The following is a 25,604-nucleotide window of genomic DNA, read 5'->3' as shown; positions in this document are numbered from 1 at the left end:
TTTCTTCTTGATGATCATACCAACTTTTTCCATAATTCTACTGGTTTCCTTTATTTTAAATAGTCCTAATTTAGAAGATTTTAGATTTTTCCTTTAATCCCCTTTACAAAAACAGGATAAATAAAATGAAATATTCTATGGAATGAAATATTAAAACCAACACCAAACAAGATACAGGTTTGGATGCTGCTGTAAAAGCTAGACATGACTACTGATGAGTGTGAGAAGCTTGAGATAATAAAGAAGGCTTAATGAACTACAAAAGCATTTCATAAAAGACAAAAAAGTATGCTGTCCCCAGGTTCCCCAGGGGAAAATAAAATCAGGTTACAGAGATCCACAAAGCCACCATCAGACAATTGGCAGAAAGAAATAGGGATGAAAAGAAAAAACTGAGCATAGTAGGAAAAGTTCTCAAAATCCTTATCAAGTACTAATTTGATGCGGTAATTCCAGCAAAAGGAAGGGTTTCACGATTATTATGTATAGTTCCTGGCATGACTTTCTAGAGCTGATTCAAAACAAACAGTAGAAGGCAGAAATAGACAAAACAACAATATAGTCACTCAGCCAGGGGGTTATTTAACTGTGTGACTACCAAAGAGAACCTTAGGCTAGAAAGAACTTCAGTCTGTTCTCTGGGTTTATAGATCAAATAGGTGAGAAAAGGCACCACTGAGTGCACAAATGGCCCTGCTTACTTACACCCCGGCAGGGTCCTTACATAAGCAGGTGACAAATGCCTACCATAAAGTGAAGGTGATTTGTGAGTCATGAAGTCATTGGGGACACGAGTCACTACACCCACCATGAGGAACAAAGGCTCTGGCACTAGGGCACACTGCACATTTTAAGCTGTACCAGCTTTTCCTGGTTCTTCCTGGCCATTTATTCACCACGCTGCAGCTCAGAACTCCACAAAACCTTCAAGTCTCTCCAGCTCCCCTTGACCCAAGTCCACACCACTGAGCAGGGAAGAAAACCAAAACATTCATGCATATTCCTTAACTGATGAAATGCAGCTAGGTCACAGCAGTCCTTTATATACAACCAGCACCATGTGCAAAGAGCAGCAACCCATCTGAACATGCAGACACATAATTTGATACAAAACAGCAGTAGCAAAACCTAACAAAAACCCCAAAAGACCACAACAAAAACAAAAAAAAAAAACCCCAAAAAACAAAAAGCCCCAACAAAGAAACAACAAAAAACAGAAGCATTTTATTAAATCAGAATATCAACTTGAAAAAAAAAATTATGGCAACATGATAAAACTAGGTTAGTTAGGTGTTAAAATGATCAGAATCCTCAAGACTATATAAAAGAATTTGCTCTTTTAATGCTCAAATCTCTTTTAATGCTCAAATCAGGAATTCAAAGACACTGACAAAACAAACAGCAGAGTAACTAATGAAACTCACTACCATTAGGAAATCAAGCAAGTATTTGAGTGAATAATTACTGACATGCACTGCTTGCAAATACATAATATTAATTTAAATTAAAGGTTGTTATTATTTAAGTTTTAATCACAACTGAAGATCCAGAAATGCCTATTCTTGTATTCCTCTAGCTAAACAGGAGAGCTTTTACCCATTCCATATATATAGCGCATTGCTGCATGTGAGTTCTGAGAGAGAACTGATTTTGCTTACCTGGAAACACTTGACAGTTACATGAAACTTCCTTCAGACCAACATATTTCATGTGCCTTATGTTGATTTATATTTATATTATATACCAATCTGTTGTAATGTGCTGATTTTATGTATCATCATCTGCAAAATGAGCTTTTGAACATTGCAATACATTAACCTCACCCCATCCATCGCAAGGACCTCAAGTCACTGAAAACACATGTAAAGAAATAAATGTTGCAACAAAGAGTCAGTGCTTCTGTGTGCACTCATTTAAATTCTGAAACTTAATATTAATAGCAAAGGCACCACCCACTAAGCTACTTTGTCACATAGCCACTGTGAGGAAATATAAATGTTTCAGGAGATATGTTTTTCACCATTAGTTTGACAGATGTGGTTTCTGTAATAACATGAACGTTATAAACTAATTTCTCAGGTACGCTATACTGGAGTATATCTTTGTTGATTCAGTAGTTTTTATCCAAAAAATATTTTATAGTACAAATTTATTCAGGTAGCTGAAATTAAAGAGCAAGTACAAAAAGAACTCCCTTTCAACAATGAGCCTCAGGAACTTCTGCTACTTTGACATTGTCAGAAGCAGTAAGAACTTATGATTGGTGCCATCTACATAAACGAGACCAGGGGAGTGAACCAAAAGACTTTTGGGCATAATTTCAAACCCGGCAAGTGCACAGAGGGGCAAACTGTAAGAAAACTCAATTACAGGCATTGCAATATAATCCCGAATTATCTTTGAAACAGAAAATACTTGCAAAGACTTCTTGCAATGTACTTGTGTTTGATAACCTGGTTTTTAGGCCCTGCTCATAAAACGAGTGTTTTGTCTCCACAAACAGTAAAAGTGGTTATGAAGTGCTTATTAGTTCTTAGCCCTACGTGAACTTTTAAAAGTCCTCCAAAACACCCCACCGCGGCCTTCAACTCCCTAGAGCCGCCTGAGGCGGGGTCCGCGCTCAGGGCGCGGGCTGGACATGAGCTGTGTGCCAGCCTCTCCTCCTCGGCTCCACCGCCGGCACCTCTCCCATCCCGACCCACCGGGGCTCCGCGGGGCCCGCAGCGGGAGGCGGCAGCCGGGGGCGGGCCCGGCCGAGCCAGGGGCGGGCCGGGGGCGGGCCGGGCTGAGTCGGACCGGGCCGGGGCGGAGCGGCGTGCCCCGGCGGGGAGCGGTCGGGCGGAGCCGAGACCCCGCCCGAGGCGGGCGGGGCGGCCACGTCAGTCCCGGAGCCGCCCCACCCGCCTCCGGCCCAGAGCCGGATCCCGGATCCCGCCGCCCTTCCGCTGGCGCCGGGGGAAAGGCGCTGTTGTCCCGGCCTGCCCCGCGCCCGGCCCGCTGCACCGCCGGCTCCTCAGCCCCTCAGCGCCGCGGCCCGGGGCCGGCCCCGCTCCGCGCTGCGGGCAAAGCAGGGCAGGGCAGGGCAGAACACAGCCCCGCCCCGGGCCTCCCCAAGCCCTCCCGCCGCAGCCCGGCCCCGGCCCCCGGGCTCCTACCTGCGTGGGGCTCGCCTGCCCGGCTTTGTCTGCGAGGGGTGTCCGCCGCCTCCTTGGCAGCCGGCTCCCAGCCACCGGCCCTCGCCGCGGAATGACCCCCGGCGCTACTGAAGGTACGTAGGGGCCCTCCTACACCCGCCTTTCTTCATGCGATATAGGTGTGTGGCTTTTAGCGTCACTCAGTGAAGTTGTGCATGATTACCTCAGTTAAGGTGACAATTAAGAGATGGTCTACCACTTGTGTGGTCTTCGGAAAGAAGGTAATTGACCACCTAAGAAACTTAAATGTTCACGTGCAGGCCGCACAAGGCGGCGGTGGGGTGCGTTACTAACGTGTGTTTATTGAGTAGTATTTAATTGTTTTTTCCTCTGTCATTTTACAGGGTGTCACTTTAGCAAGACTCGTCACATGAAGTAGAACAACAGGCATTTTGAAGAGCTCTGCCATAAATACAGCTGTGTCTCTGAATGTTGGCACTGGAGACTCTTCCCAAAGTCTGTTTGAATCAGAACCTGTGATTCATAATGGAGTTTTTAGCATCCAAAGGATATTATGTTAGGTATTTCAAAAGGTCTTTATTGCTCGTTTTAGTATGTGTAATAGTTCTTGTGTGCACTGATCAGGACTACTATAGTTTGCTTGGAGTATCCAAAGAAGCAAGTAGTAGAGAAATCCGACAAGCATTCAAAAAGCTGGCATTGAAGTTGCACCCTGATAAAAATCAGGTAAGTTACCTTTTTAACAAGTCAAAGTTGTTGACTTAATGGAATAGTCTTTAAACAAAAAGCAATATTAATTTATCAAAAATGTGTCTCTGTTATTGTGAAATAACCAGCTGATAATACAGTTCAACTCAAATTTTCTGCAGAGAAAATTTACAAAAAGTTATACAGTGGTCATACATGGTTTTGTTGAATTTAGGCTAATTTAATTGCTGTAGTAAAAAGATTCAGGATTCTTTAATTCTCACTTTTATTGTTGTATCTAGAGGAGAACTTAGTTGTGTACCATATTACTTTGTTGGTAAGCTGTTGAGTTATCCCCTTTCCATTTAGTTTAGGGGGACTTGCTGTTTCCCTACCCTGTGGTCTCCTCTAAACATCAAATAAGAGCAGCCCCTCCTGAGACATCAGTCTCCAAGTATCAAATAGGACAAAACAGACATTTTGGGACTGCCAGGGTATAACAGTGGACATTATAAAGAGCTCTGGACTTACTGGAGAGAGAAGGTTGGAATGGCTCAGTCAGTGCTACCATATTTCTGAAATACAAATAACTCACTTTTAAACATCAGTTTTTCCTTGAAATTAAGGACTTGAATTAAGCAGAAATTCACAGGAAATAAATGGGTTTAGATCTCTGTACGTACAACTGCATGGAGCCCCAAAGAGCAGCAGTTGTTTTGCATGAGCCTCTGACAGAGCTCAGAGAAAGCCAAATGTCAGCAAAGCTAGGAATGCCAACTTGTAGCTGTTAAATGAAAGTTTGTTTTCTCTGTTGAGATTCCAAAATAATGGCATTTGTGGGCAGATTCTGTCATTTCCATGCATCCATGTACTATGGAAGGTTTTTCAACAGCTTATTTTCAGCCTTAGTGTTGATATATAGATGAACCCATTAGACCAATTCCATAATGGTAATTGATTTCCTGTGTATCTAGTTAAAAAAAAAAAAAAAAACTTAAGAAAAAGTGTTTTTTGAATGAAATGTGTAAGCAGAAGTTTAAAGAGCAGGACTGTGTGGCACATTTCGCACACCACTGTTACACTGCACCTGTGCAGATCCCCAACTTGGGTTCAAAATACGTCTGCAGATTTTTTTGCCATTCTCATTCCCAAGCTACCTAGAAAAAAAATGCTTCTTAAATAAAAGGAGAAAGCATCTGTCTACACTGTCAAGACCAGAAGGGATGAATCTGTCTCTATAGCACAGATTTTGAACTGGTCAAGTAGGGATTCTTGGGGAGTGGAAAGGATTATGAAGGAAATGGTGTAATTCCTTCTTGAGTATATTTTTTTTTTAATTCCGCTGAAGAGAGAGTTGAAAAAAGAGGGTTCACTGGAGAATGTTTCAGCCTCCTACCAGTTCGCTTTGCATTTAAGTTGGTACTTTAGTGAGGATGGAAGAAATAAAAGGACGCATCTGGCTTTGGGAAAGAAAAACTTGACTGTAGTTTGGTTTGAGATGACAGTGCAATGTCTGCTTCCTTTACAACTGGTATCCTTAGCAGGAATATAAAAATATTTCCAAAGATAATTTTCTCAGCATTATATGCACAATATGTCTATTAACTAATTACTGTGGTTTCCCTTACATAGAATGATCCAAATGCACATGAAAATTTTTTGAAAATAAATAGAGCATATGAAGTACTTAAAGATGAAGACCTAAGGAAGAAATACGATAAGTATGGAGAGAAGGGTCTTGAAGATCAGCAGCAAGGAGGTCGTTATGAAAGCTGGCACTTCTATCGCTATGATTTTGGTAAGTTATGATGCATGCTTGTGATTTACTTCAAACAGTTACAAGGAAATGCAATATTCTGATCTATTTCAGAGCTTTTCACATGTTTCTTATGTGTCCTCTCCAGATTTGTCTGCTCTGTAGTTTTGCTGGCCCAATATTTGATTTACCCTGTTAATGGCTACCCAAAGATGCAATCTATTTACCTAGCCTGTTGTTCCTGCTGCTTGCCTTTTTATAGGTCATCTAACTACTTGTTTATTTTTTTTAAAGTGCAGGGCTTTTTTTTCACCTAAATGTCAGTGTTAATATTGCATCAGGATTCTTTTTAACTCTTTAATGCAGGAAGACCTTCTTTGTTTAGTATTCTTCAGGGGGATTTTGAGAGGAAATTTTTGCACTGTCAAGCCTATTTGATGTGCAATAGATGATTCTCAGAGCTGCTGTAATAGGAGTAAACTAAAACATGGAACTGAGGAACATAGTTTGATTGGGATGAAAGAAAGAGCTAGAACCTCCACCTTGGCAACAATTTTTTTCTGATGTTGTTTGTCCCAGTCTCTAAGAAATCAATGTCTGTGCAGATTGGAATTGAATAAACCAATGGTGCAACTATCACAGGAAAATATGGAAATTGGCCTAAAACTTCTTCAGATAAACAGATTTAAGAAATTTTATCTGACTGATCTTTCTCTGCTTGATTAAGAAACAGTATCATTTAGTGTCTTAATTATTTATGGAGCATAAATTTTTATATTTTATATGTCTGTGTGCATATATAAGTACAGCTTTATATATATTTATATATATGGGTGAGCATATGTACTATATTACATGAGATATAAGTGAAAGTAATATAAAAAGTACCTTGTCTCCTGTAGAAATTAATTTCTCTCATTATTTATTTGCATTTGATCCTTGTGTACTTCAGGTGAAATGACATCTCACCATGTTAGGTACTGTAAAAGATCTGCAACCATAGTAGCATAATATAATGCTCTTTAATAGTATTTTTGATACTCTGCACTGCCTTTCTTGTGTAGTTGAAGTAGTGAAGTGTTTTGTAGTGATGCTCTAGGTAGGACTTTGTCTTCCTTACCTTTGTTCTACCCACTTAATTCCACACACATTTTACCAGTGGAAAAGCTTGTGGCTGGAAACAGTTTTGTTATTTAAATGTTTAGGTAACCAGAGGCTGAGAAAGCTTCTGGAAAAAAGCTTTCTTTTCTGGAAGCTTCTGGACATTACATAAAGCTCTCAGTGAGAGCTGAGGCTTCTTGAATTTTAATCTGACAGCTGGATGATGTTATTTCTAATGCTCTTGCCATAACAGCAGTAGTTCTAATTCTCTTCTCGCTGCATGGTTGGTTATTAAATTATCAAAATAACATTCTGATAGTGGCTTTTGTAGCTTGAGAATGAGTGAGCTAGCAAGAGGTTAGATTCAGGTCCAGTGCTAATGGACAAGGATAGCATTTTTGTAAAACCTCTTTGCCACCTTAGTATTTCAACTTAAATCTACTGTCTTCTCTTGTGCATAAGGTGATTTTTTCTTTGCTTTAAAGGTGAAAAAATAAAAAGCAATTGTTGTGGTTTTTTTTAATAGGTATTTATGATGATGATCCTGAAATTATAACATTGGATAGAGGAGAATTTGGTAAGTTTTTTAAATAAATGGCTGCTTGACAACATGACAACCCAAAGTACAATTTTTACATATTGAGCTGTGTCTCAGTAGGCTTTTCTTATCTATCTTTGCAAACACTTGTTGGAAAATCATCTTCACATGAGAAAAAAAAAAAAATACCACTTAATGATTCCCGTTAAATACTGGTTAGCAAATCAAACAATATCAATAAACAACTTACATTAAGTTTTAATTTGTGAGATCTGTAAAAGGAAATTATTTGAATTTAAATTTTGTTGCTCCTAATTTATTGTTGCTGTTTCCCTTGTATAAAAATGCTCTTGATAAAACTTTTCCAATATATTTTTTTTTTTTCTGTGAAATCCAATCAGTTGTGTGTAGTTCAAAAGCAGAAGTTGATACCAGATACTAAAAACACAGCAAAGGAGAACAAGGTGTGGAAGGATAACAGTTTCAATGAGAATATTGTCCAGGTTTATTTTCTTTTAAAATTACAACTAAGTTGTTTGTCACAAAGAGAGGCCAGAGGCAAAAATACTGGATTTTGTGTGATTTGTCATCTGCATATTGAGTACAGTTTCCTGTGTGCAAGATTGGATCTACATGCTGAATTAGTCTTGTAAACTGTTCTAAGAGCAAACCCTCACAATGTTCTTCGAGACCGCAGTCTTGCTTTGGTTAATCTATCTGGGGGGGTCTACACATTCCTTGTTGTCTTTTTTGTGAGGATATTTTAATATAGGCAAATAAAGTTTACAAAACTCACTACAAGAAAATTGGACAGGCTGAAAGGCAAGTAATTCAAGCTGATAACTGCTCTTAGTGTATATTTTGTTGCTGTTGTTTTCTTTCATAAGCAAAATTACTTATATTTCCCTTGACTTTTCTAGTAATTATATTAACTTGGATTTTTAATTACATTAGGCATGATTTCTTCATAAAGAGATTGCCTGGTGCAACTCGCTAAATACATAAATATAAGGAAATGGAAAATTCAAGTGGGTAAAAATATTTTAGAACTTGTAATCAGACTTACACTGTCACACATTTCAGCTAGAATAATCTGCAGACAGTACTTTTTTTCCTTAATTAATAGAACAGATGCTGAAATTCAAGGTGCTGATAGCTTCTGAAATATGACTTTTGTGCCTATGATTGTATGAGATACAATCTTTAATCTCATCTGAGTTACTGTTACTGTGCCTGACATTAAATACTTAATACAGCTTTTGGGGAATACAATATAGCAAAAATGTACATTTTAGATATAACTAAATTGCAGATGTGAACGATTTACTTATAATTTTCTTCTCTCCATCTAGATGCTGCTGTTAACTCAGGAGAACTGTGGTTTGTGAATTTTTATTCTCCTCGATGCTCTCACTGCCATGATTTAGCACCCACGGTATGTAAACCAAGTAAATTAACTCTGAAAATTCATTGGTTTTAATAACATAAAACTTAATGAAATGGATTTTTACACTGCAGCTGAAACCAAAGACAAAAATTCAAAATACTGGGAATAAAACACATGCTCATTTTTCATTATATCTATAGGAAAATAGCCTCTTTTTTGCCTTTTTTTTTTAGTGGAGAGAATTTGCTAAGGAGCTGGATGGAGTAATACGCATTGGAGCTGTGAACTGTGGAGATAACAGAATGCTTTGTCGAATTAAAGGGATTAACAGCTACCCCAGTCTGTACATTTTCAAAACTGGAATGGTGAGGGATAAGACTTGAAGTGTTTTTAGAATGAAATTTAGAGAAGTATTTCTTTAATGGCTGTTCGTAGAGATTTATTACAGCAATCTTCCTCTTTAGTATGTTACTTTCTTTAATTAATACAACTTTATCTTGGTTAAATGAATTTACTAAGTTAACTTCAGAAATACATATTTGTTAATATATATAATTTATATATAATTCCAAAGAAATGCTAATATATTTTTACAGTGTTTTTTCTGAATAATTTTTCTGTGCAATATATCACTTCTGATTGGGAAGATGCTGTCAGCAGAGTTGCTGTAGCAAAGCAGCAAGTGTCCTTGAACAGTTCCTCTTACAGTGTTGTAAAGGACTTTTCAAGTACAAAATATAGTCTGTGGTTTTTAGTCTTAAAGAGTATGACCATATGCCTAAAGAGACTTGAAAATTCCTTCCACAAGATTCCCTCCATGCTACCTGCATGATGTATGTTACTCTTTATAGCTGCTTGCTAAGTCGTGGTGCTGGGGTGGTGTACAAAGTGCACCTGAATAGATGGGTACAATGACAGGTTTTGAGAGGTTGAATGCTAAAGGGTGTGATGTAAGAAATTTTTATTTAAATAGAAGTACAATCGTTGGGAGTTGGTGTTTCTATGACTTAATTATCCTCATGTTGCAGCATTTGGAAAGAAATCACATTACAAAATTTAAATTAAGATTAAATTTTAAACATTCTGATAGGAGAGGGAGAGAACAGTTAGGCTGGTAGTGGGGGTTGGTCCTGCAGTTGGTTAAGTACTGTTAGAAGAACACAGTAGGTTTTGGGATGGGTTATTTGCCTTTTTTTTTTTTTTCCTTAATTTTATAAACTTTATTCTCTATCTTCTGTAGCAACCAGTGAAATATTTTGGAGACAGGTCAAAAGAGAGCTTAAAGAACTTTGCCATGCAGTATGTTACAAGCACAGTCACTGAGTTATGGGCAGGTAATGTTCACCTCTTTGGCTTGGGGGGCTGTTGAAATTGTTTTTACTATATAAATATGGCAGAAACTATGCATATGACTGAATCTGCCAACTTTTACTAAGTCTTCTTTTGGAGACTAAAAATAGTTCATGTAATTTGCTAATATAAAACTTTGCTTCATGGTCACATTTAACTAGTCATAAACTGATGCAAATTGTTTCACTCTTAGGAAATTTTGTAAACGCTATTGAAACTTCATTTGCTTCTGGTGTTGGTTGGCTGATCACCTTCTGTGCTGAACGTGGGGGTAGGTATATGAAATACTTTTCAGATAATGTGACAGAAAAAAGGACTTCTGTTGATAGCGATGTAACGCGTTTTGCTACTAAACGACATCTTAGGTGACCACAGTATTTGGCCTGTGGGTCATTTAAGCTTTCTGATAAAAGCAGTTTGACAAAAGAGACATTAATGGAAAAATTATGTTATTATGCTTTAGTTATGTCCTGTGAGTCATTAAAGCAGCACTGGAGTGTAACCCATCAGGAGGGGAAGTGGCAGAACTAGCTCTTCCTTTCAGTTTCCAGCTCCAGTGACAGATAGTGCTGAGGTACATGCCAGCTTCTCATGATAGCTGAGTAGCAGAAAGGCTCTATCTCCCCCTTAAACCACCAATATTAAAATCTAGCTGAATGATTTCTTTTAAGTTAGGTTTGCACACAGTAATTGGCTCTTACCAGTGGTTTCATGTTAGAGTAGTTTTTTGTAGCTGTTTGTCCCTGGCTTCATGGGATCACTACTGGATACAGTATATGAAAAAGTTACCTTGGTTAGCTGGTTGAGCTAAGTAAATGCACTGCACCTTTGACAAATAAAGATTTCTCAGCCTTATGAAGAGACCTTTGTTCTGAGAACTGAATAGCCAGAGCTGCAGTCTTGGATTTACTTTTGTAAATAGTTTGATTTCAAGTTGCAGCCCTTTTGTTACAGTTTTCAACATTGTTTCAGTTAAGGAGACATTGATGCATCTTATTTTTTTAAAAAAAAAATCCAAAGGCAACTATTAAAAATCTGGGTGGATAATTAAAGCATATGATGTATTTATAGTAGTGAATTATTTGTATCACAGAAAATGGATATTTCCATTGAAATAGCATTCCAAGACTCTATGTAGATACTTGGATTAACTTTTTTTAAACATCAATAAACAAATTTTAAAGGTCAGTCTTTACAGTAAATAAAATAGTAAATTTTTTTAAAAGAGAATTCTCTGTTAATGAAGCAAGAGAATGTGATTCATAGGTGCTTTTTAACCTAGAGTAGACAGCCATTGAGTGCTGCTCATTAGATGTGACAGTTCCAGGGATACTGGATGAACAGGCAGGAAGCATACCATTAGAAATGGCCATTTTTTTGGGAGGATTGGGGCAGTTCTAATGCACTAAATTTAGTGCATTAATATGGTGAAGTTTTATGTTTGTAAATAAATAATTTTTGTTTTGCAGATTGCTTGAGTTACCAAACCCGCCTTAAGCTAGCTGGCATGTTGGTAAGCAGTGTTTCACTTTGAAAGCATTACCTGCTATATTTAAAACAAAATAACAGAAGTGAAAGCATCAAAATGTAACTAAACTCTCACTGAGTTTATCAGAAACAAGATGTCACTTTTAGAAGAATTAAATATTTTGAATAGCTTTTGAAATAACATTATTTTTTTAAGGATTTTATACAATAAGAATGAATATTACGTAATAAATTACAGTGTTGTTTCTTTTAATTTTCTAAGTATTATATATAATTGCCCTTGTTGGGATTTTCAAAAGCATTTCTGTACCTGAAATTAAAAAAAATTACTTTTCTTTGGATTTGTTTTGTGTTGTTTTTTTCCTGATTACAGGAAGGTCTTGTTAATGTGGGCTGGATGGACTGTGGCACCCAGGGTGAGCTTTGTGATAATTTAGATGTCTCATCTAGTACTACTGCATACTTTCCACCTGGAGCCACCATTAATAACAAAGAGAAAGGAGGTGTTTTGGTATGACTTGCTTTTCATTATCTGTTTAGATAAACTAAGTAATAACCATGCTAAAGGAACGTATAAATCATTTCCAGAATGATGATACACAACTACAAAGATGCTTTTTGTGGTTTTTTCTTCTAAGCTGGTATGCTCTGCTGTGAATTTATATCCCTGTGTCTGCTCAGGCAGCGATCCTGGAGGTGATTGCAGTTTGCTGGGAGAGTGAACAGCAGCCTGTAACTCTGCCTGGCCACCTGCCCAGGAGCCTCCCTGAGCAGCTCTGGGAGTTCAGGGCTGGGAAGTGCCCTGTGACTGGCCCAAGAGACACTTCTAATGCTGCTGCCAGCTGTCCTGGGCAAGCCTGGGAGTCTCTTCTCCCAAGTAAAAACTGATAGAACAAGAGAAAATGATCTCAAGCAAGGGAGGTTTAGATTGAATATTAGCAAAACTTTCTTTAGCAAAAGGGTTGTGAGGGGTTGGAGCTGCACAGAGGGACATGGTTGAGTCAGTATCCCCTGGGGTATTTAAAAAATGTGTGTAACGTTGCATTCAGGGACATGGTTTAGAGCAGTGAACTTGGCAGCTGGTTACAGCTTGGGCTCAATGATCATAAAGGTCTTTTCCACCTCAAGTGATTCTGTGGTCTTTTATGTGCCCCTCATTTTTAATTCCAGAAATAATATGCCACAGGTACCGCAAGTTTGAGAAATGCTACCCTGACATGTGTGATAAAAGTACTCCTACGGTGTCTGTCAGTACAAATTTTACTGCTCTGTTCTAATATTGCAACCTACATTGGTATGGTAGTTTTAACTTCCCTAATTAATGGGAGACATTTCTGTTTGAAGCACGACTTGTTCCTTTGTTGTCACTACTGTTACCTGTATTTTTAAAAGGAGGAAAATAAATTGCAACCTACCTACATTGAACCTTTTAATTTACCATGTCAGTTACTGATTCATATTGCATCCAAAATTTTACAAGTTAAGGAAACCTAAATATCTCTACAGTGCAGTTAAGGAAGGCTGTAAAACTAGATTGGAAATCTTGTAAACTCGATTGCTGGGTTTGGTGTGAAATTTGAGTTTCACACTCTGGTCCCTGTCTTGACAAAATGCAATTTCTTGAGTTTAATATTGTAGGTAAGTGAACTAAAAAGCAGTATTCTGAGAGTGATATTTGTGAAATTACATGTACAAAAAAGTTGATCAAATAAAATATTATTAACTGCATTCTCCATGTGATTGAAGGGAAAAATCAGAATAAATTCCCTGACGCTTTGAGTACTAATCAGGTTGATGTTTGTAATTCCTTATAATAAAGATAGTGAACTTTCCATCCTAGTTTCTTAACTCCCTGGATGCCAGAGAAATTTATCAGGAAGTAATGCAGCACCTACCAGATTTTGAAATCATCTCTGCAGCATCATTAGAGGTATTTTTTTTAAAATATACTAAGATTTCTTCAGATAATGTTTTTATATTTTTATTGTTATTTTCCATGTTTTTCAAATCCTGCTGACATAACAAGTTAGTATTTAACTGAATATTTCTTATTTTTATCTGTACACAAATTTATTCTACATTTACATCTGTTTAGCAAAATAACAAAAGTAAGGGAGGAGATTTCATAGAAATACAGGAAATCACAGAAATTGCCATTGCAACTCACTCTGCAACTGCAATTTTTTAGTTATTTTTTGAATCAACTACATTGTAGAGAATTTTGGTTTAAGTGTGTTTTGTTTGGTAATTTAGAAAAGAAAAAGAAAATACTTGTTAATCCATGATAATTAATGTATGAGCTGAAATTAAGAGTCTTAAAAGTAACTCATGTCTTGGAGGAAAAACAAAAGGAAACCTCTTCCCACACTCGTAGTTGCACATAGCAGCATAAAACAACAGGAAATCCACATAGAGACAACAATATTAGAGTGCAGCTTGTAGCCAGCTTGCTCTCAGGCTTTTCCACTTCCTTGATTATGATGCAGTAAAAGGAAGTTTAGTGGAAGGACTACAAGAAAAAAATTGTTTAGTGGAGGTTTTTTGGAGATGAATAACTGGATATTTACCTTTAAACAGAAACACAGAAGACTTTTACATGTTGGTATAGTTTGGATTAATTTTTTGTGGTTTTGTTGGTTTGTTTTTTCCTGTGGTTTAAAGGACCGTCTGGCTCATCACCGGTGGCTGCTTTTCTTCCAGTTTGGGGAGGGTGATAAATCAAACCTGCAGGAATTTAAGAAACTTAAGTTTTTACTTAAAGATGAGCATATTCAGGTAAGAGTGCTTGCTCTTCTCATGTTAAATACTGTTTACAGTCCAAGAACAAGTCGTGATTTTCATTGTTACTAGCTGTTACCACCACATGCCACCTCTGGTACTGAAAGAAATATACTATGATATGGTAGATCTGCAGTGAAGTTTTTTATTTAAAGGATTCACTTTAGTTTCCTGTACATTTTGAATCATTTAAAAGTAGAAAGAGATTATCTTTTAAATCTGCTCTCTTGTTGGAAGTCTGCAGATCCCTTTCAGTTAATAATTACAAATTAACATTCCAACATCAAATGTGTATGTATGTGGAACTATAATTTAATTATTCAGAAAATCCTGTGACCATGTTGATTATTTTCTTACTAAAAAGAAACCAAGTTCAAACTTTGTACTAAAGGGCTATGGATTGTATTATTCTATAAAGTATGTATTTTTTTAAAATTGTTGCTTTGACTAGGAGAATTTTAATGTCACATTTATTTTAGGTGTCTTGTTTCCTTGCTGTTATATTTTGAGAGGAGGAGTTTTTATTCCCCATTTTGGCCTTTAATTTAAAATTAGCAAGTGACCTAATGTAGCTGTGCCAGTAGTTTTCCTTGAACATCACTTTGTCTTAAGATCTCTGTTGTTTATAAAAAGAGCTATCAGTTTTACATATTTTTACCTTTATTTCCTAACTCTTACTGCCTTTCAAAATCTGTAAATTGATATAAATTAGGCTTCTTTAATTAAAATGGCATTGTCTTTTAACCAACAGGTTGGGAAGTTTGACTGTCTTTCTTCACCAACCATCTGCAACAAACTGTATGTTTATCAGCCTTGTTTAGCAGTCTTCAAAGGAAAAGGCACTAGAGATTATGAAATTCATCATGGTAAGGGAAACTTTGGCAAGTTTAAATCATGACCTAATCCCTCTGAGGTGACAAAATCTTTGGCAAACTGCAATTGTTTTCCCAAAGAACAGTTTTGTAGCTTTAATATTTGCTATCTTTTCTCTGACCATAATGTAGCCTTACATAAACTATTTATCATTTCCTTTGGTTTTCCTTTTTCTATTTTTCTTGCGTAAGCATTCATCAGATGGCAAGGGGTGTGTTTTGTCTTTGCAGTCTGTTTCAGCATTGTTTGCATGATTACATACAAATGAAGTCTCTGAAGCTGATCAGGACAGCTTCTGCTCTGAGTAGGATAACCAAAGGATGCTGTAAGACATTCTCTTCAGAGATGCTAAACATGCTGGTTACACAGTGCAGCCAGTTTGGCAAACTTGGCTTTGGTTTCCTGTATCACTGCACTAAAACTAATTCTGTGCTTTGTTAACTTCTGTCCAAAATATTGAGACTTTCACCACTTACTTTCATTTCCAACATGGCAGTTTCCCTTCAGGAAAGGCTGGAACTGTGTCACTATTCACTGCTGAAAGGACTCAAAAAAATGCTGATTGAAGAAGAAGGGAGCCTGAAGCCAAACTGTAGCTTGCAGGAACAGGTGTAGCTTCATCCAGAATGTGGCAGTTATGCAAGATGAAGTTCTCATTTTTCAGCCTTTGGGGTATTAGAAACAGCCTGCTAGGATTAAGTCAGAAGCTCATAAACAGGAAAAGTGAAGTATTTCACTCTTTTAAAAAAGGCTAGGCTTATCAAGGGGGAGAGATGATCCCATGCATCTAATGATTGGTATATAAGGAAAAGCCTTATATACTTCCTGTGATATACATTGCTTCAGAGAAGGCAAGAAGAGATCACATCCATACAGCATTTTTATAATGGTGTGGATTACTGTGGAAGAGAATTATATTGGAGTACAGAGCATACAGGGGTCTTTTTCTGAATGGTTGGTTTACTATTTAGAAAATAGATGGCATATAGAACATTTTACCTATAACCATCTCACTCCAGTCTTTATTGGAAAATTATCCTTAAAAGAATCTGGCTTTTTTATATGCTATGTTGAAGGGCTTCAACAGTTTAAAATCTAAGAACAGGAATAAATCTTGGCAAGTCATTGTGCAGTGATTTCAGATTTGATTAACCTGAAGTTTTTATTCTCAGACAAACTCTCATTTCTGCTGATAAATATATATACTAAGGGTATGAAGAGACTGGATCTTTGTCCATTGGAGCTGTGTGAGCAGGAATTTAGTTACACATAAATAGCTGTGATTTATCAATATAATTTATTTTGCTTGAAGTTTTTTACCTTGTCAATCCCTTTGACAAGTCAAGTGTATCTAGAATTGTACTTTTTAATTCCAGTTCAAGTAAGATGGTAAAATGACCAATAATCCTGTCACAAAAGATTTCGTCATTTTGTCTTGGATAAAGCATTCATTTGGCTAATATTGGGTAACTGTCCAATTTAATATTTAGCCACATATCAACTACAGTATATCCTGCCTGGGTAGGTTTGGACAGTTTAACATTGTCCTGCTAAAGAAAAGCAAGTCAGCCTCTGCTACATTTAAGCAGGCTGTGTTTAAAGATTCGACAGGGAATCTGAAAGACTCTTATTGCTTTCAAAGAGTTTTTTAATTATACCTCTTATAGGTAAAAATTGAATTTACTTTCTACATTATTCTTTGAAGGAAAGAAGATCTTATATGATGTTGTTGCATTTGCGAAAGAAAGTGTGAACTCTCATGTCATCACACTAGGACCTCAGAATTTTCCTGACAAAGATAAGGAACCATGGCTTGTGGATTTCTTTGCACCGGTAAATTTTTAATATCTATACATCTTCCTTCTTCTAAATGTCTTCTGTCACTATATAGCAAGGTACTAAGGAGTGTCTTGAAAGTGCCCTTTAGCCTCATGAGAGGGTGTTCTGTAATTCCTCATTCCCTGGCAGCCCTAGTTCCTAAATGAGTTTTGTATTTAGTGGACTCTTGTCAAAGCAGCAGATTATTAATCTCAAATATTCTTCTGAGAGCTACCTGTGGGAAAAGCCATTGTCCTTACTTGTGTTTTGTCTTCTAGTGGTGTCCTCCTTGTCGAGCTTTGTTACCAGAGCTGAGAAAAGCATCTAAACATCTTTATGGTCAGCTTAAATTTGGAACACTAGACTGCACTGTCCATGAAGGCCTCTGCAACATGGTAAGCTGCAGGAACTAAAAATAAAGAAATACAAATATAATCCTTTCAAATAATATTTTTTTCTTTGAATTTGGGGTAGGAGGATATGGGCAGACAATGCTTATCCTTTAATGTTACTTTCTTAAAGGGCAATAAGTAGAACAGACACTTGTATCATAATGTTTTTTTCAAAGAAACAAACTATGTAACCACTACAGATATTGCATATTGCACATTAATGTAGAATACATGTCAGATTTTATTCTAATTTCATAGTGTTACTGGAAGACTTAAGAAGTCTCAGAATTTAATAGTTCTGGGGGGCTGGGGTTAATATCTGGAAACACATGGAAAAATGAGCAAAAAAGGACAAATTTTTCAAGTTTTATTTAGATGTGTTTACCCACTGAGGAATTCAAATGACGGAAACCAACTGTATTCAATGGTAAACAATAGTTATTCATACAGTACAAACATTCTGTCTGAGGACTGGGAATAGTTTTAAAGCTAAGGCTTAGGAGGCCCATGGATTAATTCCTGTATTTGTGGAGCATGGCAGAAGAATTACTGGCTGGTTTTTAAATTGAGAACACACTACACCATCTCTGAATACAATTGGCATCTTCTCTGTACTGATTTGTTATGGTGTCAGATTCTCACCTGTGTGTAAATCTGAGCACTTGTACTGTACAAACTGAACAGATGAGCAGCTTGAGCCACCAATGCCAATGAGAGTTACTGGCAAGTCCAAGAGCCTTAATCATTCCATGCAATTTGTTATTGTCTGTTTTATCAGCATAATATTCGAGCTTACCCGACAACAGTTGTGTTCAATCAGTCTGATGTTCATGAATATGAAGGACATCACTCTGCTGAGCAGATCTTGGAGTTTATTGAGGTATGTAAATGATATTGTTTGTTGCAGTCTTGTTCGATGCAGTTCATTCACAAATATGTTCTTTAGTTGGAAGATTCTGATTTTTTTATTATTTTATTTTTATTAGACAAGGAAAATAAAAGGTGAAAAAACTTTGGGCAAGAAAAGTGATCCAGCAACTGTCAGTCAGAGACTTAACAACTAATGGATTAATTTCCCTACTCTGTCACATAATTTCTTTGAGATCATTAGCAAATAAAGAAAGATCCCTTCCAATCTGCAAAATAATAGTAACGATTTCTGTCTTATGGAGAGGATAAAGGAAATAATATTACATCACTTCCTACTTTAAAGGTGGAAATGCTTCACGTACACATCTTGATAAAGGAGAGGGTTCACATTTTTGTCAATTAGATTGCTCTTGCCCACATTTCTCAGCTGTCTTTGAATTTTCTTTACTCGCAGAACTGAAAATCACTGGTTTTGGTCACTGTTGATGTTAGTGTTCTGGCACCCAACTTGGCTCCAGCATTCAGGTTCACTGCTACATGCTCAAGCTGTTTTTCCCTTTTTGAAGAGACAGTTCTCTCCAGGTAGCTCAGATAAAGCAGCTTCAAGAACACACATGCAGAAACAGGTGGAGATTAGTCTTTCAGTTGGCATTCAGAGGCCCATAATGCACTATTTGTATTCTTCTGCATTCCAGCTTAAATAGCATGGCTGAGTTTCAAACCACCTGTTTCTGCCAGGTAAACTGGATTTCTTGTTTTTATCTCCTTTTATTGAGAAAAGGCAGAAAACCTCCCTTTTGGAGCCTGGGTATACTTTTTTGATAGTTTTTCTCAGCAAATTAGGCATATGATTTTTGAATTGAAGGAATATCTTTTGATGCTTCCATGCCTTTCAGTGGGGTGGAGTCTTCCCTACCAGAGCAGCATGCAAATTTCCCAGAACATTCTTGGAATTTGGTGCAGTTTGTTTGTACATGATGGCCCTAGATAGGAGATACACTGTGCAACAATAAGTTGTGTCTATAAACTCTCTTTATTTAGGATCTTAGGAATCCATCGGTGGTATCCCTAACACCAGAGACATTTGCTGAATTAGTTCAGAGAAGAAAACGAGAGGAGATCTGGATGGTGGATTTCTATGCTCCATGGTGTGGACCTTGTCAGGCTTTAATGCCAGAATGGAAGAAGATGGCCAGGGTAAATGACATTCAAACACTTCTCAGCTTTTGTTCCTATTCTGGGAAATTTCTGAGACGGCACAACTGCTTTCTTAAGAGAATTGGCAGCTGAGAAAATTTAGAGTCTAATACTGCCACCAAAACAGCCAGTTCCTACCTGACAGTTTAGTATTTTTTCAAATACAAAGTTTTTATTTGGCTTTTTAAAAGCTTCAGTACACTGATACTGTAGTCCAGTTTTTCATGTTGATTACAAGTGTGTAAGGTCATTACAGTGTTCTCTCATTTGCAAAAGTAATATTTCAACATTCTTGGGGATTTTTCCAGGAACTTGAACAAGAAAATTTGGAAGGGGGGGAAAAAAAGGGCTTTGGAAACAAGCCTGTGACTTTCAGACATTTAGAACTCGACTAGGAGCTGTAGCCACGATTTGCTGTTCTGTTGGAATGTCTGTGAAGTGTTGGTAGCTCTATAGGACACATTCAGGAATCATAGGCTCCCCTGCCCATCCATGCTGGAGAGTTTGGTAGAGTGTGTTCAGGACAAAGGCCCACTGTGACACAGCTAGCACATCTGCACTGCCCCAGGATCTGCCATAGTTGCTGAGCTCTCATGGGGCACACAGGAACAGGGCATTGCTTACACTCAAAAACCCCACCCGTGGGTGCCTTTCAGGTAAGGTAGGTGCCTCGTGAGCCATGTGCTTGCAGCTTATACTAAGTGTGTGCATGATGGGAATGCACCTAGGTGGCTAGCTCTGGTATCTGATCCATTTACAGGGAAGAGGAAAGCCGTGTGAGAATCTTGGTCTGTTTTGCTGAGATTTTTTTTCCCCCAACTCAGTTATTAAACTTAAATTCTGAAGTATTACTGAAATTGTAGTAGTATTGGTTAACGTATTTGATAGTAGGTTTTCTTCTTTCTTTTTCAGATGTTAAATGGATTAATCAGTGTAGGCAGTGTGGATTGTCAAAAGTATCATTCTTTCTGTCACCAAGAAAGTGTTCGGGGCTATCCTGAAATCAGACTCTTTCCTCAAAAATCAAACACGGCTCATCAATATTAGTAAGTACATTGCTTCAGTCTGGAAAACATTCCATGGTGTGAAACAAGACAAATACACCTCTTCTGTTGTGTAGAAGAGGTTATCACAGCTGCTAAAATTGGCTGTTAGGATATTACTGTACTGGATACCATTGGCTTTGTTACTTCAAACTAGGGATTTTATTTTGCCGTTGCATTTCAGTGATTTGAAATAACACAAGAATCTTAATTTTTATTTCTTATATTTCTTGTCTTAGTCTTGTAGTCCTTAATTTTGTAAGTTTTAATTGTATTTGTGAGACTTTTCATTTATTCAAATTTGAAAGCAAGGTAGAAATATCCTAAACCATATGCATTTACATTCTTTGATTATCACCACTCTTCAGAGTGGGCTGTTTGTGAGGTTTTTTTCCAAAATAATTCAAACTACTGTGCAAGTGGCTTTTTCTCTTTAATGTTTTTATAGTAGCTACAATGGATGGCACAGAGATGCCTATTCACTCAGAGGCTGGGCATTGGGGTAAGTTACTGCATTAAACTTTGTTCATGAGCTGCTTTATGTAGCTGCTTGCTACATAAATAAATATTTAAATACTATATAAATCAAGATCTGGAAGCACTTGGGTATACGTATTGCTTAATTTTAGATGTTCAAGCTTCTACATCTTTTAACTTACCACTTTTAAAATTTAGAGAAATAGCATACTCCTTGCTGTCCACCCATCTCCTGAAGGCTGTATTATTTTGTTTACCATGTTAAAGACATTATTCTCCTATAGTACAAAGTGTGAAATAGGGATTTGCAGACTACTCATATTCTTAATTTCAGAAGATTTTCTTAAATGGAATTTGGATATTGTTTAAAGTTTTGAATGTATTACGACTGTTACTCTTCCTTTACACAGGTATTTACCACAGGTGTCTGTAGACCTCACCCCTCAGAGTTTCACAGAAAAAGTTCTGAATGGGAAAGATCATTGGGTCATTGATTTTTATGCTCCTTGGTGTGGACCTTGTCAAAATTTTGCTCCTGAATTTGAGATGCTTGCAAGGGTATGTTTTTAAATGCACTGGTGGCTTGTTAGAATTGTAATAGTTAAAAATCTTACTCATCAGTGCTTTATTTCTTAGCAGTCATCCAAAAACCACAATATTTCCATGACCCTCCTACTCATGGAATGATGCACACACTTCTAGGTCCCACTAGACAGTGGGTGTTGTCTCTTCCACAGACAGACACACAGAGAGACCCTCTTTTGAGACAGATTTCAACTTTTGATGGAGGGGCCTGTGGTGTGCTTTGGTGCTTTGCCCAGAATTCAAGTCCAAGTGCTCTCTGAACACACAGAGACACACCTGACACAAGGCTGACAGTCTGAGAAGCAAGCAGCTACTCTGAAACATTTCAAAGATTTGAGCAACACTTTTTTTTATTTTTAGCTGCACTGCTGGCTTATTCCACTTATTTGCTTATACCCACCCATAGAAACTTGCAGTTTGTTTCTAATAAACATTTCTTTTCAGGCCATTAAAGGAAAAGTGAAAGCTGGAAAAGTAGACTGTCAGGCATATGGTCAGACCTGTCAGACTGCTGATATCAGAGCCTATCCTACTGTTAAGTTCTACCCCTACCAAGGAACAAAGGTAAAGTGTGACTGGTGAGCAGATACTGTTAGTAATGTATTTCATTTCACATTAAAAATAAACAGAATACTTCTATAACATATTAAAGTGAATTATTTATCTATTACTCTATCTCCAAAAAATCAGTTTCAGTAATACCTAAAATAGTAGGACAGTGATACAATAATAATAAATTTCAAATTAATAGAACTAAATAGTAACTAAATAGAATTCTAATAGTAATTAAAATGAGGGCTTGACCAGAACTCGGGTTTATTTTGCAAGGTCTTGGGTGACAAAATGTTTTTCAACTTTTACCAATTCCATCGCATATACAAAAGTAGATGGTCTCTCTCTGAAAGAAATATGGACAACTTTATTTTGGCTAATGACAAATATAATTAAATGTTGTTATTATATTGAAAGACCAATTTTGACTTACATCATGTATTTTAAGATAGATACTGAAAAAGATATGGTTGTGTTGTCTCAAACACAAGCCTTATCAAACTATTTCAATTATCAAGGGGGACTCTTTCAGATAAACATTTCCTACTTAAAGAGTAATAGTATAAATTGTAATTAGTTAGTTATAGGGAATTCCCTTTATTCTTCTAACATTAATAAATTTCAGAAATATTATAGTGACCTTTTTAAATGTATTAATGCTGAAGAGAAAGTATTCAATGATTTCTGATAGAGAATTGGCTTAACTTTCTTTTTTAAACTGAATTTTTAATGGGAAGTTGTAGAAATCTTTCTTCGCACAATCCCAGCAAATTCAATGAGATTTTCTGTAGTAAAGAGTAGAGGCTTTCCAGCTCTTCAAAGTAGCCACCCACAGTGACAGATTTCATATAAATCACAAAGTGGCATACTTGGTAATAGCTGTCTACCTTAAATACTTACCTCAATGAATGTGAGCAAATTAAGACTGTGTCAGGTTTCTTTAATGATCAGGACAAAATGAGTGTGGTTCTGAAAACTAGCAGCTAAGAGTGGTTCTCAGTAGAATGCAAATTAGTATTGTTTAAACAGAGACAAAAATATATCCATGAATCATAAATCAAGCTACCAGGCCATTGTATTCTGCCCTGCTTTCCTCTTGAATTTTGTCTGAAAATTGTGTAACGTATTACCCATGCTCTCTTTTTTGGTTTCTTTTTAAGAAAAATGTTCTTGGTGAATATATAGACAGCAGAGATGCAAAAGGTATAGCTGACATTTTGAATGAAAAATTAGAAGCAATGGAAAACAAAGGAAAAAGAAAAAAATCCAGAAATAAGGTAAGAACACTTACTGTGGAGCCTTTCACAAAAGACTTGCTATAAATAATAACTGTTTAAAATTATTTTAGTATTTGCTCGTTATCCATAGTACTAAATGCAAATGACAGAGGCAAGGTTGGTAAACTTAAGATACTAACACACAGCTACTAACTATCCTGAATGCTACTTAAGAAATGTTTGTCCAATTGAAAAATTAGTGCTACTGAAAATTTTTAAATCATGTGAAAAAAAAATCTGTACTTTCAGATAAACTCTACTGTTTATTTTCTTGTCACTAGGATGAACTCTAACTGGTACTGAAGGTAGATACAATTCAAAATATTCTGAAGCTGTGAAGATAGAAGACACCACAAGGAAAATATAAGGATAGTCACACTGATGACAGGACAAGACACATGAAACCAAGTTGAGTTCACAGGCATACACGACTGTATGAGTTCTGTTAAACAAATGAAAACATTTTGGTTTTGGTGGAGTCTGTTTCTGCATGACCCTCTTCTGATGTACCAGCTACCTTCTTCCTGGCCAAACACTGGAGTTGACCAGAAATGTGGACTCTCACTTTTGCCTACCCATTTACTAGTTCCTTATATTTTTTTCTGTCTCTTCTGAAATGCTTTTTGAATGTGGCACTCAGCCTGTGGCTGAATATGCACTCAAACCACTCTGCAATGCAGAACATAATGATGGATTGTCTATTTGAAAGACAAACAGTTGTACCTGATGATTATTCTGCTTTGGGGTTGCATTATTGTCTAGTCAATTAAGAGCTAAAATCAAGGACTAGTAGGAGGATATGTTTACTGAATTAAATTGCTCTTGCCCTCGAGTGGATTACTCTGTTGTGGCAGTGGTGATACTGCCTGGATGAACAGAACTTCGAAGAGCTTCTTTAGTTGCTAGCTTTGGTTTTAGGATTGTGTTTATTCTTTTTTTAAGTAAGAAAGAAAAAGTAAAGTAATTAAAATGTGGTGTTGACTTTCAACGTTTAAATTATGCAATAGAAGCATCTGGTTAAGTCATTAGATCACTTTGATCATTGTCTTTTTAAATATGAATGTATTCTGTGGACATATTTAACCGCTTTTGGCATTACCACTGTCCCTTTCTCTGCAGATGTGTTTTTAGGTGGGTTTTTTTGTTTGTTTTTATATAATCTTCAGGCAAGCAGAAGAGCAAGTGCCTTCTTTAATTTAGTAATGAACACTGTACATTGTAATGTGTCTCCTCATCCTTCTTACTAGAATTCCTATTCTAAAGAGCAATATTTTTTCAGAGCTTCTCCATAGACAAGAAAAATTACAGAAGATGACAAAATATCTGCAAACAACTATTTCATGATCTCAATTAAATGCTCCCTAGCACGTGACAGAATTTCCTCCCAGCTCTCTATGTATTTAGACCTAGCATGACTGGTCAGTGAATTGTGTGTATTACAAATTTGTAAATACATTGTTATTGACAAGTAACTTATTTCATAAAGTTGGCAGAAAGAAGTGAAGAGATACAAGTAACTGACACATTCAACTGTTTTTTCCCCTATTTTGAGGGTTGCCTCTATTGATTTGTCATTTTTGCAGCATATTATTCTAAGAACGAAGAGACTATTGCATCTATTTTTTAGTAAACTCAATCACAGTCAAAAAACTAAAATTTCAAAACCAATTGTTTTGTTTGGTTTTTGCATATCACTGTAACTGCAGTTCCCACCTTCTATGCTCTTCTTGGAGAAACGAGGTCTAGGAAAAGTTTTGAAACAGATTTAGGCTGTGGAGAAGAGAATTTGGTTTAAATATCAATAAAGTTCATTTCGAATATATAATTCTGTATCAAGACATTCTCTATGCATCCAGGTTTTTAAAACTAGATGATGGAGGTTTCTAAGATTTTACAAGTTTTCATGGATTTTTTGCATGCTACCCTCTCTGAGTTTTCAGTGAGCAGACACTGGGGAAAATGGAATGGGTGATAAAAACTTGCCTTTATTTCAAGCCATACAAATAAATAAATTCAACCTTTTATATAAAACAGCTCTACCTCCAGCCTTTCCTAAGGACAAATTCACAGTTACATGACCTAATTTTTACTAATGAAGGGTTTAAACTGGTTATTCAAGACCAGTGGAGCAGCACTCTTTTAGTTACTTCAAGATGTTTGTATTGTAAGTCCTTCAGTTTTCTCCTGTAGGATCATGGAGGCATCAGCATTGCCACTAGAATTCTACATCTACTACTCCATATATTGTACAGAATTCATATATTTTGTGTTTTATTATGT

General features: G+C 36.8%; 2 protein-coding genes across 4 annotated transcripts in view; one reads left to right on the top strand and one right to left on the bottom strand.

Annotated features, from left to right (window-relative positions):
* The window catches only part of PDE1A (phosphodiesterase 1A), a 198,936-nt gene extending 195,440 nt beyond the window's left edge, over nucleotides 1–3,496 (bottom strand). Inside the window, exon 1 of one of the 2 annotated variants that reach the window (XM_086897587.1) lies at nucleotides 3,156–3,496. The gene's annotated coding sequence lies outside the window, so the exon portion shown is untranslated. The remainder of the gene's footprint in view (nucleotides 1–3,155) is intronic. The other variant, XM_086897594.1, reaches the window with a different exon arrangement.
* DNAJC10 (DnaJ heat shock protein family (Hsp40) member C10) lies at nucleotides 2,833–25,149 on the top strand. 2 transcript variants are annotated; one of them, XM_023931516.2, is made up of 23 exons: nucleotides 2,833–3,268; nucleotides 3,539–3,881; nucleotides 5,475–5,640; nucleotides 7,226–7,276; nucleotides 8,590–8,672; nucleotides 8,858–8,989; nucleotides 9,865–9,958; nucleotides 10,168–10,245; nucleotides 11,444–11,487; nucleotides 11,836–11,973; nucleotides 13,303–13,392; nucleotides 14,124–14,237; nucleotides 14,992–15,106; nucleotides 16,819–16,946; nucleotides 17,210–17,326; nucleotides 18,102–18,203; nucleotides 19,235–19,390; nucleotides 20,303–20,436; nucleotides 20,882–20,935; nucleotides 21,321–21,468; nucleotides 21,940–22,059; nucleotides 23,208–23,324; nucleotides 23,606–25,149. In XM_023931516.2, exons 2-23 carry the CDS (start codon nucleotides 3,681–3,683, stop codon nucleotides 23,615–23,617), a joined length of 2,394 nt encoding a protein of 797 aa, XP_023787284.1. In that variant the 5' UTR covers nucleotides 2,833–3,268; nucleotides 3,539–3,680; the 3' UTR covers nucleotides 23,618–25,149. The 2 variants fall into 2 exon arrangements, with proteins under 2 accessions (XP_023787284.1, XP_086753711.1); XM_086897585.1 differs by lacking the exon at nucleotides 23,606–25,149 and having other exon boundaries at nucleotides 23,208–23,384.
* Nucleotides 25,150–25,604: the final 455 nt, after the last annotated feature.

Source organism: Cyanistes caeruleus, chromosome 7 (genome assembly GCF_971803275.1).
Source record: "Cyanistes caeruleus chromosome 7, bCyaCae1.hap1.1, whole genome shotgun sequence".
NCBI lineage: Eukaryota > Metazoa > Chordata > Aves > Passeriformes > Paridae > Cyanistes > Cyanistes caeruleus.
The sequence above is the reverse complement of the archived record's forward strand: the minus strand, read 5'-3'. Positions and strand labels throughout refer to the sequence as shown.

Excerpts from the sequence above, each read along its gene's own strand:
- DNAJC10 (XM_086897585.1), top strand. The coding sequence starts at position 3,681 with ATGGAGTTTTTAGCATCCAAAGGATATTATGTTAGGTATTTCAAAAGG. Across the intron at positions 9,959-10,167 it reads AGTCACTGAGTTATGGGCAG|GAAATTTTGTAAACGCTATT; the intron begins GTAATGTTCACC and ends TTTCACTCTTAG. Across the intron at positions 17,327-18,101 it reads ATGAAGGCCTCTGCAACATG|CATAATATTCGAGCTTACCC; the intron begins GTAAGCTGCAGG and ends CTGTTTTATCAG.